We start from the raw sequence: 16,952 nt of genomic DNA on the forward strand, positions 1-16,952 counted from the left end.
GGGAGAGGCATCTCCAAAATTGATCCAGACATGATAATCCTCCAAAACCCATTCAGGCATATTTAATCCAGTGTCAGAGACGGTCCCAAACACCCCTGGCACACCGGGGCTCCCAGGGACTCAGAGGGACTGCTGTCTTTGCCTGGGTTTTCAGTGTCCCAGTGCAACCCCAATGAGCCTGCATGAGCTTTCTCCTTTTTTCCGTCGCCCCCTTCTGGGCCCTTAGGGAGGGACCCTCTGTGTGGGAAGACTCCCTCATTAGACTCTCTGTGAGTTTGTGTGCAGAAGTAGAGAGATCCCTTGGAGAACTCTAGACTTCTCTTTCCCTACAGTCTCCAACTTCCACTGTATTGACAGCTCTCATGGGACAAAGCCAATGTACCCGCAAGTCAAGAGGGATGGGGGCCCATATCAAGAGAGCCCCAGGCTTCTTGTCTGCTCAGTTCCTTTTTCTGACACACACATTTAACTTTCAACTCTTTCCATCCTAGGAGAGACTCAGGGTTTTGGGAAAAGGTTAAAGTGGCAGGTGGTAAGACAAGGGAAGATGGAATTAAGAATGAACCTTATTCCTGGGAGCTTCACCTATGCCCCCCTGAACCCCACTTCCCAGCATGTGATTCTTTGATAGCTGACCCAGAGTTGAAATGGAGTAGACCGGAACTGGCAGGCACATCACTAGCAGAGCCTCTACGGAGGATGAATTCTTCAGGCTCTTTGTCTCTTTCTCAGACTCCATGGTGTGTGTGTGTGTGTGTGTGTGTGTGTGTGTGTGCACGCACATGCGTGTTTCACCCCCAGAAACATTTATTTAAGTAAAATTGTAAGAAATTCAACCATCGGGCAAAGGGAGGTCGGAGAGCTCTGATTTCCAACCCAATGCCTCCAGTCATTGTGTCTCAGGAGAGGAAAAATATTATATATAAAAAAAATTGCTGCAGTAAAGATTTAATCTGAGATAACATTGTTTTAGGCTATATTGCTTTTTAAAAGTCTCTTAACCTGACAACTTAACGATCTCATTAACTCTGCCAGATAGGGAGATAGGCTCGACGGACGCGACAGGGGAAACAAATTAATGGCAGAGTCTACATGGCTCCTGACAGCCTAGAAGTCTGTGGTCCCCAGGAATGCTGGAAAATAAAGGTGGGGTTGGCTTAGGAACTGGGGGGGAGGAAGGGGTCCTAGCGGCCTGATATCCCTGCATAAATTGATGGGGAAGAAAAGAGAGCAGCCTAGGAGTGCTGAGCTTGCGTCTGCCCCCCAGCAGGACAGCCTGTGCAGACCCCTTCCCAGCCCCAGCCCTGCACTGGCTGGAGGGATTGCAGACCCTCTGGGGGCAGTAGGGCCCCAGAAGCCCAAGATTAGTTCACCACCACGGCCCCCACCGCTTCTACCACAGCCACTACCACCACAGCATCCAGCTCTGGATTGGGCCGGGTGCCGCCTTCTCAGCTCCTAAATCCGGATCTGAGCCCCAACCATCATAACTGAAGTTGACAGGCAACGTACTTTTCTCACTCACCTGCTTCCAGGCCTTCCCAGTCGCTGATTACATCCTTCTCTCCCCAACATACACTCCTCTTTTCTGAAGGTGTTTTCTCCTATCTAGATCACATCAACAACCCAAATAACTCACTTTAAAAACTTGAGTGGAACAGAATATGACTTTGAAATTTACCCAGCTGGGGGTGATGTCTACACTCTTCCCCTTGCCCATTCTGGCTGAGTCAGGGCAGCAAAGATGGCCCTGATGAGCCAGTGGACAGAGGGTCTGCAGAAGAAATCTGAGTAATAAAATCAAGGCAAAAAAAAAAAGATTTTATTTTAAAAACAGGTTTGTGGGGTTTTTTTCTTTTTGCATTCAGTACATTGTCATTCAGACATCACAACACTATATACAGATACACAACATTTTAAAAAAGCCTATTTCTGATGAACATTTCAAAAGAACACTGTTTTGTAATGCACTAGTGGGAAGGGAGAAGGTGAGGGACCTCCCCCCTCAGCAGCAAGCTGGCCTCTGAGGAGGGATATGTTACGCAGCATCTACATTAGCTGGTTAATTGGGGGCTGGTTATTTTGGCCTCCTGGAAGAAAACTGCTTCCCTCTGGACAATCAGTAAAAGTGAAAGTGTGAGGCACTCTCCTCAGTGATTGCCTCCATGGAGAAGCAACTGGAGAGGGGCTCTGCTGGGGGACCCACTCTCCTTGGAAGAGAAGTTTGTCCTTTCCTTAGAAAAATGTTCTGCTTCCGTGCCTGGCCTGATCCCCAGTAGAGAGAGGGAGGGAGGGAGGGAGAGAAAGGGAGAGAGGGAGAGAGAGAGAGAGAGACACGTATTTAGCAGTGTGGTTGGAGTTTCCATCCTCCTTGGATTTCTGCATGTTGACTGAGAGAGCAGAACAGAGGAGGCAGCAGAGGCCACGTCGGCTCCGGAGAAATTCAGTTTCCTGGTTGAGGTGGGGGTAGGCAGCTCCTCCACCAATTCCAGCTTTTGTTGAAACAGGAAAGAAAGAAAACCTATGCACTGTCTGTGCTCCAATCACGATGCCAGATCCCTAACAATTATCATTAATATTAATGCGACTTTTAAAATATGCACAGAAAACCTTACTTGGGAAATCTTGCCTAACTAAGGAGTGCGGGAGGGACAGGGAACAGGAGGAGGGACTGGAAGGACAGTGTGAGCTCGCCAGGTCCTGCACCGAGGCCCCACCCTCAGGAGGGTCATCAACCTGCCTGGGCAAAGGATGAGGCAAGAATGGGGTCATTTGGGGCTCCCTAACCCTGCTTTGGTTGGAATGATCGGGCTCTTCGCCCCCTGCCTCTCAGCTTTCTAACAAGGCGAAGGATGAGGGCAAAAGGGAGTGGAGGCCATCGGCCTTCCTCCCACAGCCCACCCAGACCCACCTCCAAAGCTGCTGAGGCCTGGTAGGTCCCATCTGCACAGGGGTGGGAGTTGGGGATGGGGTGGGGAGTAGGGGGCTGCAGAGCGCACCCTCTGATCCTCTCTGCCTCCTGGGGCGCAGTCACTCTTTCTTGTTAACATTAAATATTCGTCTGCACCAGGCGAAGCGTCCTTCGTTGGGTTCGGTAATGGTACAAAGCGGCGACATAAATAGACGGGGCAGGTGGCCAGATGGGCGGTCAGGTGGAGTGGAGATGAGGCGCTTTTGATTTGCTGACCACCTTCTTCTCTTTGACTCGTCGGTTCTGGAACCAGATGGTGACCTGGCGCTCGGAGAGGTTCGTGGTGGCAGAGATGCGCCGGCGCTTCTCTTTGGTGATGAACTTGCTGGCAGCGTACTCCTTCTCTAGCTCCTTCAGCTGCACCTTGGTATAGGGCACGCGTTTCTTGCGCCCACGCCGGTAGCTGCTCACCTCGGGCTGTAGGGGAACCACGTCTGGGGGGAGAAAGAAGCCGGGCGGCAGGAAGTGAGTCGCGTGCCTGGACCCTGGACCAACCTGGCTGTGAGCCCCAGGCTGCACCACTGAGTAGGCTCAAGGTGCCGGCAGGGACTCGAAGGGGACAGACCCCTAATTCTTTGCGCCTGCTATTAGCAAGGCCACGACTAAGGTGAGGCCACTGATGTGTTGCCTCTGGTGAAAACTTTTAGAGGGGGGAGCCAAAAACTTGGAAATTGAGATAAGTAATCTTTTAATGCAATGTTTAAAAAATCGAAATGAATGCAAAAAAAAAAACAACCCCATGATAAACAAAATGACAAATTTTAAAATAAACATGGGACCAGTAGTACTGATTTTTCCTATTGCCTCAGGCTCCAATATAGCTCTGCACAGCATTCGTTATTAAAATCCTATACCCTTAAAAGGGTCCCTACAAATTTCACCCTGGTCTGAGGGCCTAGAGGATTGCGAGTATTCAGGAAATTTCCTCCTTCCTGCAGTTAGATCACTTGGGCATCCATTAGCATAAACTGTGCCCCATTATCAGGGGAAGGCATTCTGTGGTCTGTTTGAGGGAGGGCATGGCAGGAAGGGAGAGAGATTCAGTGGGAACCAACCATCAAGTGGGGCCTCATGCCTTTGGTCACTGCCTCTGCCCTAGGAATCTGAGACCTGTACCAACAGATAGAGAAGAAAAGTGTCCAGGTGAAGCCAGCCTGCTGGGGAGCCAATGGCTCTAGATGTCCAATGTTGTGAGCCACTTAACAGCATCCAAGTTGAGAGGTCCTGGATGGGAGATGTAGGGAATCAGGCCCCTGAAGGTAGAGTCCATGCCTCAGGGTCTGCGCACCAAAGGAGGCACTAGGAGAGCCCTTCTTGGGTTAAAACCAGCTGTTGACGTTAAGTCTTCTACAAAACGAATTCAGTGTCTCTCCTTGCCCCCCCACCAAGTGTCCTCTCACCAAAAGAGAGCAAATTCTGCTCCAGCCCCTTCTCCTCTCCATTCCTCCAAAGCTGAGAGAAACTGTCTCCATCGCATATAGGAACCCTAGCCACCCTAATTACCTTGTTATTCCAACCACTACTAGGTAAATTTCTTTAAGTCTGTGAATTTCACAGGAACTAAGAACAATATATGTCACTTATATCCCCCCCTTCCATTCCACCCTCACCTCTGTTAATAAAAAGATCATTGCAACACTTTCAAGGGGAAAGTGGGGTATTAGGGAGATCATCTGAATAATTCACCCCTCAATTTTTAAAAATGTAATTGTTAGACTTCTTCAGGCAGAAGCTAATGATGAGGACAGAATATTTGGGGTTCCTCCTTCATTCTTACTGCCCTTTGGAAGTATAGAGGCAGTCCAGAACGCAGACATAAAGCTCTTCCTGAAATGCTTGTTCTCACCCCACCCTCATAAAACACCTTCCCTACACCATTCCCATTGGGTCTGCTCTCACCCAGGAATACTTGTCTATACAGGCCGGAAAGAGAAGAGGTCACAGTCAAATGCCAGTAGGAAATAAAGTGCTCAGGAAGAATATGTGAAAGAGGGGGTTCCAATGGCCTGGTTTGGCTGTCTTCATGATGACAATTTCTCAGGAAAATTGTTGGACTTGTCACTTTTCTCTGCCTGTGTAGGAACAGGCCAAGTTGTTTGTTTGTTTGTTTGTTTTTTAAATCTGAAAAACAAAACAGCTTCACTTGAACAGAGAAGATCCTTTAGGGTAAAAAGAATTTTTTGTACAAGATAATTTTTTAAAAATCTCTCAGTTCTCAACTTTGTTTTGCTCTTACAGACACAGCTATGGTTCCGGAGATTGGTGATTCCGGGACAAGAGTAAAACAAAGAGGGTAAGTAGTGATACCAGGGGGTATTTGGGGTTTTGCTTTGTTTTTTAAATTTAAATCCTCAGAACATTTTTTCAGCCTTATTTTATTAAACCCAATTTACAAGATGAGGAATCTGAGGCTCAGAGTGGGTAAAATAACTTAAGTGGCAGAGCCAGATTTTAAACCAAGATTTTTCTGACAGCATAATGAGACAGTAAGTTCTAAAATGGAAATAGGCTATCTGGTACAAAATACCTCCTTTTCCTTGGAGAGCAAAATGAGATAAAGTGGGTTTTGGTTCCTGAATTAACCAGCTAATTGTCCCTGACTTTTTATTTCACTTTCTGGAAATGCTCACAGTTACCTACCCAATTTTGGATCCTCTAAACACCAACTCTAAATTTCCGAAGAGGTTTAATCAACACAGTCCTTAAAATTTGGTTTTAAAAAGGAGATACCTGGTCTAAACTGGCTATTTTTCCTCTTTAGGATGCCAAGGATTGACTTGCCAAAGTTTTTAATGGATCTGACCAAAATGTTGGTTGTTTTGGCCCCTTGGGAAAATACCTTTAGTCTTGCCTTCTCAAAGAAGCCCCCTTTCATTGTCTGCTGTCTTGCCTGAAAAGGAATTGGGATCTACAAATACAGAAACATCTGGAAGCTCAGACCTCGAGTTGTGTCTATACTGCCTAAAGTAAGTAGGGGACTTGGTCACAGTCACAGTCACAGTCAAATGCCAGTAGGAAATAAAGTGCTCAGGAAGAATTATTAATTTTACAATCAAGCCTTCCCTAACATCCCTCCAGAGCACATACACACACAAACCACTTCATACCTGGGGACCTAATAGACACCTTTGAGAAGTGAAGAAAAATCAGATCAATGATCAGCCGTAGCCTTCTCTTGGGGTCCTGTGCACAGGTTCCCACTCCCCACTTGCTACTGACCACCCACTCCTACAACAGGGCTCTGCGTTCTGAAGAGGACTTTGTCCACCTAGAAATCCTAGCTGCTCTTCTCAACCATAATCCAAAGGCTTGTCAGTAGGGACTTCCAATATGGCCCAAAGAACCCACTATTTCATTCTATTGCTCTCCCCCAAACCTGACTTTGTCTCTCCCTGCCCACCCCCCCACCCCCATGCTCTGATTCTTAGAATTTCTACTGATTCTCTCTTAGAATTTTTGTCTCTCTGTAAAAAAAAAAGAAAGAAAGAAAAAGAAAAAAGTGTCTACACTCATCATAGGAAGGAAAAAAAAAGGAGCAATGAAACAAGGGTCTGTATAATTGGGGGAAGAAGCCACAACACATCTTGGCCCTAATTATCTGGATCTTTCTAAACAATTGCCTCCATATCCCACACCAGCCCAGACTGCCATAGTGAGGTTTCTCAGAGCCAGAGGCGCTAAAGAGAGACAGTAGTGTTTATGCCCAGATGCTGCCGAACAAACCACAAGTGCATAGACAGAGTTATCTGGAAATCTCACTACTTCTAAAAGATCTCTGTGTGGGTAGAAAGATGCAGGGTGTCTGAAGATAATTTCTTTTTCATCTGCTTTTTGCCTGGACATCTGCACTCACTGAGATATACCAGCCTGATTCTGTTTCCACACGGGGATTGTTGTGAGCATATCGCTGCTGAGACATAATGAGTTTTATATCCATTTCCATGCTGTAATTTGCAAGTGTATTAAACCTCAACTGGGCTGTATTTTTTTTTATTTCAAAGATATTTTTCTCTAGGAGGCTATGATCAAAAAGTGTTTATTTTTAGTAGGGTTTTTTTTCCCCTGGGAATATTTAAGATATTCATTTTGCTCAGATATTTCTGAGCTTTTCTCCAATCCTTCACTGCCACTTCACTCTACATGCATTCACAGGGATGCCAAAGCAGCTCCTTCTCTTCACCTCTCCACACTAAACCCATTGCCCATTGCTCTAGACCTATGTCTCTGCCCACAGTGGGTGAGGTGGGCATCTGCTCCCCTTCCTTTCCACCCCTAAGCATGGCCTACCAGCTCCCCCTGTTCCAGGAATTCCTGCTGGACCCCTGTCTCCTAAGGAATTTTCAGTTTGGGTGAGATGGTGAATTAAAGGGCCATCTGTCTGTAGTACATTACTGTATACTTACATGTGAATTGTCTATCTGCTAGAAATGTATTATCACGTGTTTCATATTAGGTAGTTGATAACAGAAATTATTATATAAAAATATTATTGCCAATTCAGAACAGGTAATACATGATACCATGTACTATAATTCTATCATCCTGGAATCTTCTGGCAGCCAGAAATGGGGTGCCTAGTGTGGGTCCCACCCGGACATTCAGTTGTGTTATACTAAGTAATCTCATAGTGCAAGAATGTTATCTTCTACACTTTCTAATATCATTCAGTGATTTTTTTCACCATCTGCCCTTGCCCCAATCCCGGATGCAGAGGAATTTCAGGCCCACCCTTAGGAGGTCTTCAGATCTCTAATTCCCAGTGAAAATGTCCCTGGGCTCACATGTAGAGCTGGGGGGCCCTCTGGATAGTATGGGGAGACATCTGTGGCTTCCATGCCCCCGCATTCCTGTAGGCATTAGAATGGAGCCAGTCAGCCCTCTCCCACCAAGCTCTGCTTACAGCCAGAGCAGACTCAGGCTTTGGATTCATAATTTCTCAGCGCTGTGCTGAATCCAAAGCTCCTGATGTGATTTTGACAAACCTGGGACTGATCTTTCTCCCCTGGGGAATGATGGGGCTTTCAGGATCCCCTCTGGTTCAGAAATAGCCTCAGCTGGAAAAGGACATCGGTGAATTCTGCCCCCCAATACACAGGCAAAGACTTAGGGGTCCCTAGCCTGGGCCTGGATCCCAGATGTATCCAGAACAGGTCTTCAGTCCCTCACTTCTCATCCTCATTCCCCTTTTTCTGTGTTTGAGGCATAGAAAACTCTCTTTCTCCCCGACATTTGGGGGAGTTGGCAGTGGGAACACCCACAGGATTTGAGCTCAGGATACCAGAGAGGGAAAGACAATTTTATATCCCAGGAGAGGGATGCAAACTCCCTTCTCACCACGTCCTCTCCAGAGATTTTTAGTTCTCCTTTAACGATCAGGAAATTCGTGGCCGAATTCTTAAAATAAATCAAGAAAAGAAAATATTCTGCATTTCTTTGGACCCGGCAAATTAGACCCCTATTCGAAAAACAAAAACAAACACAAAAACTTATCTATGCTTGAATGATCTTGAAAATTCAGGCAAGACAGTTCTTATTTTTTTCCTCAATTATCCGGCGGGTTGAGGGTTTTGTCCTGGTGGTTTCGGATTCCAAAGCACCCAAAGCCCACCCCACCCCCATTCCTGGCTGGAAGCGGGCTTCGAGGGGCCAAGAGCCGCGCGTGAGACTGGAGCGGGCTGGGGGAGGAGGAGGCGAGCTCCCGACTCGAGCCGAGCCGAAGGCCCGGCGCTCGGGCGCCTGTGATTGCTTCACTCTCGGCCGGGCAGCTCCGGGGAACGTGTCGGAGCAGATTTCTTCCCCGGCGCATTCCTCAGCGCAGCTCGCCCGGCCGGCTCCATCGGCAGCCCAGCAGAGCCGGCGCGCCGGGGCCAGACGGCGGGGGTGGCTGAGGCGCGGAGCCCCGGGGCAGGCGGGGCGGGGAGGGGTCCCTGGCTGCTGCTGCTGCTGCTGCGGCGGCGGCGGCGGCGCTCGGGCCCCTTCCTTACCTGGAAAGGGAGACTTCCAGAGGTGGGCGGACTGCGACTGCTCCTTGGAGCAATACACCTGACTGTCCCAGCCGTTGGAGAGAGCCCAATGCTGGTAGCCTTCGACGGGGATGAGCGCGTCGTGACGCGGCTCCGGGTGCCCGCTGATCCCAGGCACCACCGACACGTCCAGGTAGCCGGGCATCGCCTGGTAGGAGCTGGCGAAGCTGGGGTAGAAGGCGAACTCCTTGGCCCTGGAGGACAGGTCGTCACCGGGCAGGGCGCCCGACGGCTCCGGGTATTTATCGCCCGGGTGGTAGGCGCAAGGCTTTTGCTGCAGGTTCACGTTGTGCGACAGGCGGCAGCCGTAGTAGCTGCCACCGAACGGGTAGCCGTAGCCCAGGGTGGCGCTGGACGAGGTGGGGGGCGCCGGCGGCGGGGCGCACTGGCGCGCCGCCTCCGGGGCCGGGATGTCCGTGTAGACTGCGCCCTGTGGGGCGCCCAGGGGAGCCGGCGGGCGGCCCAGCACGGGGTGTGGAAGCAGGTCGCGGCAGTGGCTGGTCGGGCAGCTGCTGCCCAGCCCGTCCATGCTGGGGGCTTTGCCGGGGCTCGCTCCGCTGCAGCCGCCCCCCGCGCCGCCCGCGCCGCCGCCGCCTCCCCCGCCGCCGCCTCCGCTGCCACTCTCCGCCGCGCTGTCCTCATAGACGTACATAAGGCTCTCCGGCCAGCGCGGATGCAAGAGCAGCGAAGTCGTCATGACATGATCTGCTCGAGCTTTTTAAAAACTCCACTTGCCAGAGGCAGCGAGCTAGGGAGACACCTCGCTCCCTTTTCCCCTCCCCCATCCCTCCTCCCTTCCCTCTTCTCCCCTCCCCTCCTCCTCCTAGTGCTTCCACCTCCCTCCCTAAAACCCTCTACGCATGCGGGGACACTTCATTAAGAAATCCGCCGTCTCCAGCCGGGCTCCCCTCAGCACCCCTCCCGCGCCCACGTGACGCGGCCAACGCACGTGATTCTGGGGCCCGGTCTCCTGGGGTTCCCACCCCTTGCGGTGGGGCGGGGCAAGAGGAAACGGGTCTCTGATGATTGGCTCTCAGGAGGGGCGAAGAGGAGGGAGCTGGGAGATTTAAAGGGACAGGGCAACGCCCCCCCTGGCAGGCCGGAGGGAGGGAGGGAGAGGGAGGAGGGGAGGGAGAGGGAGGAGGGGGAGGCTGAATTTGGCCGACGCAAAGGGGTCTGGAGAGACTAGGACTGTTCCTGGGCGCCTCCCTCTAGGTTTAGGTTTAGATTGGCTATGGGGGAGACTGATCCTTACCCAAAAAAACGATCGCTGTGACTGGATTGGGGTTGGGGCTAAGGGTGGGGGAGAAACTGGATTTCCCCCCCTCTTAATAAATAAACTAGAAAGCAGGCGGAAGCGTGAGGGCAAGGCGTGGGGAGCCCTGGTTCTGGCCCTGGCATAATCCCCTAGAACTCGCGGATGGAAAGAACCCGAAGCCGCGCACCGAGAGACTTTGATGCCGGGATTGCATTTCCATTTCCGACTTTCAGCCACTTTCTCCAAAGCCCCAGTTGTCTGAGAGGGACACTTTCGGCTCCTCCACCTCCACTGCAGAGCAGAGAGGGCTGAGAGGGTGTGAAAGCCCCACACACAAACACATACACACATCACTACACGGAGGGGGTGGAGTGATGCTCTCAGTGAAAATGGAGAAAGAATAAAAGGAGAGAAATGAGGGCAATAGGATACACTGATATTTCAATGTACAATAGAAATGAAAAGCCTCAGAGTGAGATTTTCAAAGAAAAGGGCAGGAGGTGGGGGAAGAATTCGGTCTAGGAAAGCTAAAAAGCCCTTGATGCGAACAAAACCAAGCGCTCTCAGATCGGTGTACAAAAGGAAACGTGGAACGAGAGTCGGCCAATCTGCCCCTTTGGAGGGACCTTTCCCAGGCGCAACTCTGTAAGACCCCAGAAGGACCGACCTAAGCCTGGCAGGCCTCCTCCGCCCTCTGCAGCCTGGGCTGAGCCGGCCTGAGAGGGCCCAGGGGCAGAGCCAGGATCAACACAGTTCTCTAACTTAGGCTTCCACGGTTTTCTTAGGGTCACTCCCTTTTAGTGTGGAGTGTCTGCATGCTTTAAAATTGCCCCATATGTCAAAGAGAAAATTAACACCAATTTACTGATTCTTGAAAAAGTCCCCCTCTTCCTTACCAATCTCCCGACTTGGGTTTCCTATGCCCAGTGAGGTAATAAAGAGAGAGAGAGAGAGAAAGAAAGGGGAGAGGGGCTGCATCTCCCTCTTTCCTGCCACTGCCACAGATTTTAAATGCTGGGGCTCCTGTCCAGTCGGCTCACAGGGGGTGGCCATGCAGTAGCCCCAGGCTAGTCCCGACCCACTGGATCCCTCAAACCTGAGAGCAAATGCCAAGTCTGTACTGAGATGCGGCCCCATGGCCACGTCCCTTCTCCCTCTATGGGGAAGGTAGTATTTGACGATGGAGAGCGCCCTCGTGTCGGTGAGTTAGGATAAAAAATGAGTAATCTTTATCAGTGTGATGTTCATCTGGAAGGGTCACCTCAGAGTCTGAAAGCAGGCTTTGGGCTGGGCTGGCAGTAGGAAGAAAATACAAAACATAAGCCAGCTTAGCTTCAAAGTGTGTTGAAGGCGATGATGGTGGAGGGAGAAGAGATGAGCCCGGGGAAGGTGGGGGCTTGCTGGGAGATGGCTTTTGGCTAGGAAACTGGCTTCCCTGCCTCAGAGTCCAAGGTCAAGGTAGAACAAGGAAAGCAAACAGGAACTGGCCAGTCTAGACTGGGTCGTGTGACCTTGGCCCCCATCTGCCTGCTGCCTGGCTGGTGGGGTAAGTAGTGAGGAGGTCTGAGGTTTTCCAGCCGCAGGTGTAGAGGGGGTGCCGAAACCCTGGCTTCTCCCACTGTGAAGTGCTGGGTCTGCGTGGAGAACCCAGGGCTACGTGGACCGGGCTCTGTGGGGCCGCCGGGAGAAACAAAGGGCCTGAACCGCCCACCCCATTCCTGGGGTTCCCTCCCCAGTCCAGGAATGCTCTAGCCCAACGCCAGACGCGTCTTCCGCGGACCCGGACCCAAAGACATGCTTCCCCCAGCCTTTGGGAGTAGGGGGCAGAACGGCGGGAAGGATCTGGGTGCAGGGCGGCCCAGCAATAAATAAAATTAATAGTATGTTCTTTTCCAGGTTTATGTAAGGACATTAACTATTCCTATTGCAATGAGATATAGATTTAATTAACCTGGCAATTTTACAATTCCATTTATTAGGGGCACGATGCGGCCAAAATTTAGCAACGAGAAGAGAGGGAACCAAAGTCTCCTTCATCAAGAAGACCAGCCAGCGAAGATGTAGGCCCCCCAAGGGACTTGGGGGGTGTGGGAAGGCTGGAGAAGGGGAAAGTTCAGGACTAAGGGAGTCAAAAGCATCTGGAGACGTGACGGCATACTCTGAACGATTCCCGGTTCCTTCGCTGGACTCCCCAAGTCATTCCGCGCCTAAAATCGGCTCCGCGACGGGGGCGCTCCGGGAGCGGGGAGAGAGGCGGCAGTGCAAGAGCCTTCGGGCGGACTGGCGGCGGAAAGTAAAGCCTGCTTGGTTAATTAACTTTAAGCCTGGGGTCGCTTCTCTCTCCTCCCCCGAAAAAATGTGGATCTGGCTGAGACACAAATAAAACCAAATTAAACACTCCAGGAGAATATGCACCACTGGAAACGTAGTAATTACATCTCCGAGACGATCCAGCCCTAGAAAGCCGCTGAAACCCGCGGCCGGCGCTCGCCCCCCACCGCACCGCCACACCTCGCCCGCCGGCTTCGCCGATGGGGCGCTGGAGCTTGACTGCGGAGGAAGTTTAGAGGAAATCAAGAGAAAGGAAAGGGAATGTGACTCTTCGGTCTCTAGCTGAGCTGCTGGTGTGGGAGTGAAGACGCAGCATTTCATTATATCAAAGGAAAATGGAAAATAGCCCCTCAGCCCCATCGGGAAGACCGGGCTCTGCTCTGGGCTCCTTTCTCAAAGGGACATTTGCAACGACTAGGCTCTGTCCTTAGTTTTCTCTAGGGACTGAATTCCAGGCTGAGTTCAACTCTGAAATTCTTCTTCTCTAAGTGTCCAACATACAAAGGAGATATTCAGCGTGGGTTCTCAGTGTGTGTGTGTGTGTGTGTGTGTGTGTGTGTGTGTGTGTGTTCATTCCTGGCCTGTGGACTTGGGACCGTGTGCAGGCTGCATGCCCTGTTCCAGCACATGCCCTTGTGGACACAGCCCAATGTGTTCATGAAGATACCCAGCTTTCTGCTGACATCCTCTATATGCAAGTAAAGATCTCTGCTGGTTTGTTTAATCTCTCTGTATACGCACTTGATTTACATACTCATCCTATCTACCTACACATCCCCCAGGAAAATACTAAGAAAATGAAGAGGTAGCTGTCTGAGCCTTTCTGAACATGAGGGGTGGAATTCCTGGCCCACTGTATTAAAGACAAAGTCAGAGGTGCAAGTTAGCAGTGTCTGCTGCAGAAGGGTGCAGGCCTGATGAGCCCATTCGAGGGCCTGGCGTACCTTAAACACCAGGCTAGAGAGAAGGATGAGAGAAATGAAGCTGGTATGTCCCAGATTCTTCTCTCTGGAAATTAAGCATCAGTTGATTTTCCTTTCTTTTCCCCACAATTTCTTCTGTTTCCTTCAAATTCCCCAGGATCTAAAAAAAAAAAAAAAAAAAAAAAAGCTTGACGCTCTCAAGCTCCTGCCCCCCCTTTTTATGGGAGAAATTCCAGTTTAAAAAAAAAGGAGGGGGTGGGTTGAGGCGATTGGAGAACAAAGAGCCTCACGACCATGGGGTCTGGATTCTGGCCCAGACTTGGGGCCTTGGTGGGCAGGCATAGTTTGGGGGGCCCTTTCCTGTCCAGGGCACTGGCTACAGAGTGGAAAAGGAGATTTGTGGATTACAGAGGACATAGGGCTTGAGCTATCCAGGAAAGAAAGGGATGTTTTGGATAAAGAGGCCACAATACAGGAAGGGTTTAGGGGCTCAGGGAAGGCATAGGGGAGGGTACCCCTGAGAGTGTGTCTGAGTGAGAGAGCCTCCCACACACTCAGGGCAAATTCTTGGTGGGTTGCAAAGGTGACATAGGTGAAGAAGGAAAGAAAAGTGACTGACCCTGGGGCTCCCTGGCCTAGCCCAGTCTCCTCCTCTCCTCTTTCCTTCCCCCTCTCTGGGCTCTGGAAGGTTGGGGATGACCCAAGGAGTATGGAGACACAGATGCCACCGCCCAGGCACCTGGATCCTTCTGGAACATGCTCTACTTTATTTTCTCCACCCCCACTGCCTGGCCTCAGAAAAGGGCCACCCAGACCTCTCCTGCCAGCTTGGGAACTCACCTCCTGGGCAGTGGCTGCCATCCTGGCATCTTCTACCTTTATTGTTCTCCCTCCCTGGGCCCCCAGCTTGAGGGAAGATGGGACCAGGATGGCTGAGGCATCACTTTGCTCCTAGTTTCAGAGTTTTCCACTCTCAAACCCAAACTTATCTTCCTCCAGACCCCATTCACTTCCCTCTTTTAGACATCAGAGAAATCCACTCCCTTCTGCTGCCAACTAGGACTTGTGGTGCTGGCCCAGAGTTTGGGGAACCACATCAAACTTTCCTCTCTGGTTCTGCAGGGATCCACACAGGGGTTCAGGTTCAGGCTGTTAGCACCAGTCTTTTCCTGGATTCTCCACCAGCCTGCCCACAATCGCAGACCCTGCCTGGTGGTGCACTGGGTTGGCGGGGAGATCAGCCCCTGCCATGGAGAATTCTCAGGAAATCTCCTCCAGTGGTTTCCGGGGTCCTTACCCCAGCCCTCTTTCTTCCACTGCTTTCCAGCCCTACCCTCCCAGCCCGGCCAACCTCCTGACAGAACCCCTTCCCAGCCTCTTCATCTTCTCCTTCCCCAGCGCCATCCCTTTTCTAATCTCATCCCTCTTACTCTCTTGTCTCTCTTGGCAACATCTCAGCCTGTCACTTGCCCTTTCCTCACCCTCCAGTGACAAAAGAAATTCAGAGGATTAACATGGAGTTTAGAAATTAACAAGTACCTCCTCCCCTTTCTTGCCTCCCTGAGCCCCCTACCCCTACCCCATCTTCTGCTGTGGGTGAGAGCCCTCTGTTCCCCTCCTCTCCCCCCCAGAAAACCTCCCCCTTTTAGAAGCCCTTCAGAAACAGACAAATAAAATCTCTCCTGGTTTTAGGGCCTGTCTGAGAGGGAAGTCCAAGTTCATTTTCAAGTTAGACAAGGGAGTGAGGGGGGTGGGGAAGAGGTGGAGGAGTGTTTGCTGGGAGCTGGGTTTGGCTTTCTTGCAGAGATCTAACAAAGGCCCCTTTTGGTCAGAAAGCCAACAAACTAAATGCTTGGAAAAGGCATTTATCACTTTCGATCATTTCCTCCATCTTTTAAAGTTTAGATTTGGGGCTCCTAGGAAGGAGGCTGACCAATCTCGCTCTCAGATTTCTAGTTACTTTAAAAGAAGATATGGAGAATAACGTTTTTCTTAAGAAAAGGAGGGGTTGTGGACCCCAATACATCATTCTTCTGTATCAAAGAGGACTGTTTAACCGTCCCAAAGAATGACTAAATATAAAAGAGTTAAAGGGCTAGAGGTTTCATTTCTAACTAGGTGAGAGACCCCCTTAATGCCACCGTGATGCTGGGAACTGGAATTTGGTGGAACCCCTAAGAGGCAGTTGGTGGAGGATATATGTACATTTCATCATGAGGAAGGGGGGAAATCACACAGCTTAGTTCTCCACATGACCAGGCACCCTCAGAAGTCACAGAAGAAGATACAGTCTAATCATTCTAATTTGAAAATAATCAAGCAGGACACAAGCAACTGAAGGACCTCCAGAAGATGCTTTATCAAAAGAAAGAAAATTTAATTTTCCCATCTCCAAAAAAAGAGGGAAGTGAAGACCCAAGACTCAACTAAATTGGGGGGGGCAGATAAACCCCTTTGTTAAAATAGCCAACCTGGCTTGGGATCCGTGGAGCAAAAAGGCAGGAAGGAGTTTGTTGGGGTACTCTGGAACAAGATTCCAACAGGTGGTAATTAATTCAATCTTCTTAAAAGATATAATTTGGTACAGCTTTAGTGACTGGTGGGAAACTCTCCTTATGATACCCTTGGGGAGAGGGTGTTAGACTTTCCTTGCCTTACAGCCTCCTCCCTCTCATCCAAATTCCTATTCTCTAGGGAGTGTTTAGGAGCACTTTTTTCTCTCAGTTGTGGTATTGCCTTGTACATGCAGCAAAGTGGATGAAATCTGAAGAACTAGAAAGGGGGAGGGGACATCCATTTTTTTCTCTTCCCAAAGATTACCGCACTCACTTGCATTGTCAGAGAAAGTTGAACTCAGATAAGAAGAAATATCTTTCAAGACATAGAGACCACCCCAGGCTCCTCACACTTGATGGACCTCTGCATTTCTAAGGAGCATAATTGCTGAGTCCTGGCTTTTGGACACTCCTGGAAAGTTAGTGCCCATGCTGGGGAACATGTGTTGTGATGGGTGTGCATTGTGCTTGTACAGCCCGGAGACATTTACGGGTTGGTCATGACAGGGGTGCTGGCTGGGGCAGGCGGATGGAATGGGTAGGGGTGAAAGGAAAGGAAATACTTTTAGGATGGGAGCTTGGGGAGATTCTGCGAACCCACCAATTCCAGCTGTCTCCAGAGGTGACCTTCTCTCCTTCCACTAAGCCACTATAAACAAATGGATGTGAGAAAAGACCATCCTCAAGTTTTGCAGACATGCTACTCTTAAGGCATGGGGAGGGGGGAACCTTGTGCAATTCCTTGCCTACTCTGAAGACTTAAGAAAATCCTTTTCCGCCAGAATCTGCATTGTGATTCAAAATACTTGTAACTCTCTTTTCAGTGCTTGGCTTATTAATGAATTTCCCTCCAAAGAAGTAATACAGATTTATTTCTCTCTCATCTATTAT

General features: G+C 50.2%; 1 protein-coding gene across 1 annotated transcript; it reads right to left on the bottom strand.

Moving 5' to 3' along the window:
• Window positions 1-2,862: 2,862 nt before the first annotated feature.
• HOXC13 (homeobox C13) lies at window positions 2,863-9,691 on the bottom strand. Its single transcript, XM_025883531.2, has 2 exons — window positions 8,956-9,691; window positions 2,863-3,405 (listed from the first exon to the last, which is right to left on the bottom strand). Exons 1-2 carry the CDS (start codon window positions 9,689-9,691, stop codon window positions 3,149-3,151), a joined length of 993 nt encoding a protein of 330 aa, XP_025739316.1. The 3' UTR covers window positions 2,863-3,148.
• Between the last annotated feature and the right edge of the window lie 7,261 nt (window positions 9,692-16,952).

The sequence above is a fragment of the Callorhinus ursinus genome, unplaced genomic scaffold, assembly GCF_003265705.2.
Source record: "Callorhinus ursinus isolate GAN/ISIS: 27379988/994484 unplaced genomic scaffold, GSC_fseal_2.0 scaffold44, whole genome shotgun sequence".
Taxonomy (NCBI): domain Eukaryota; kingdom Metazoa; phylum Chordata; class Mammalia; order Carnivora; family Otariidae; genus Callorhinus; species Callorhinus ursinus.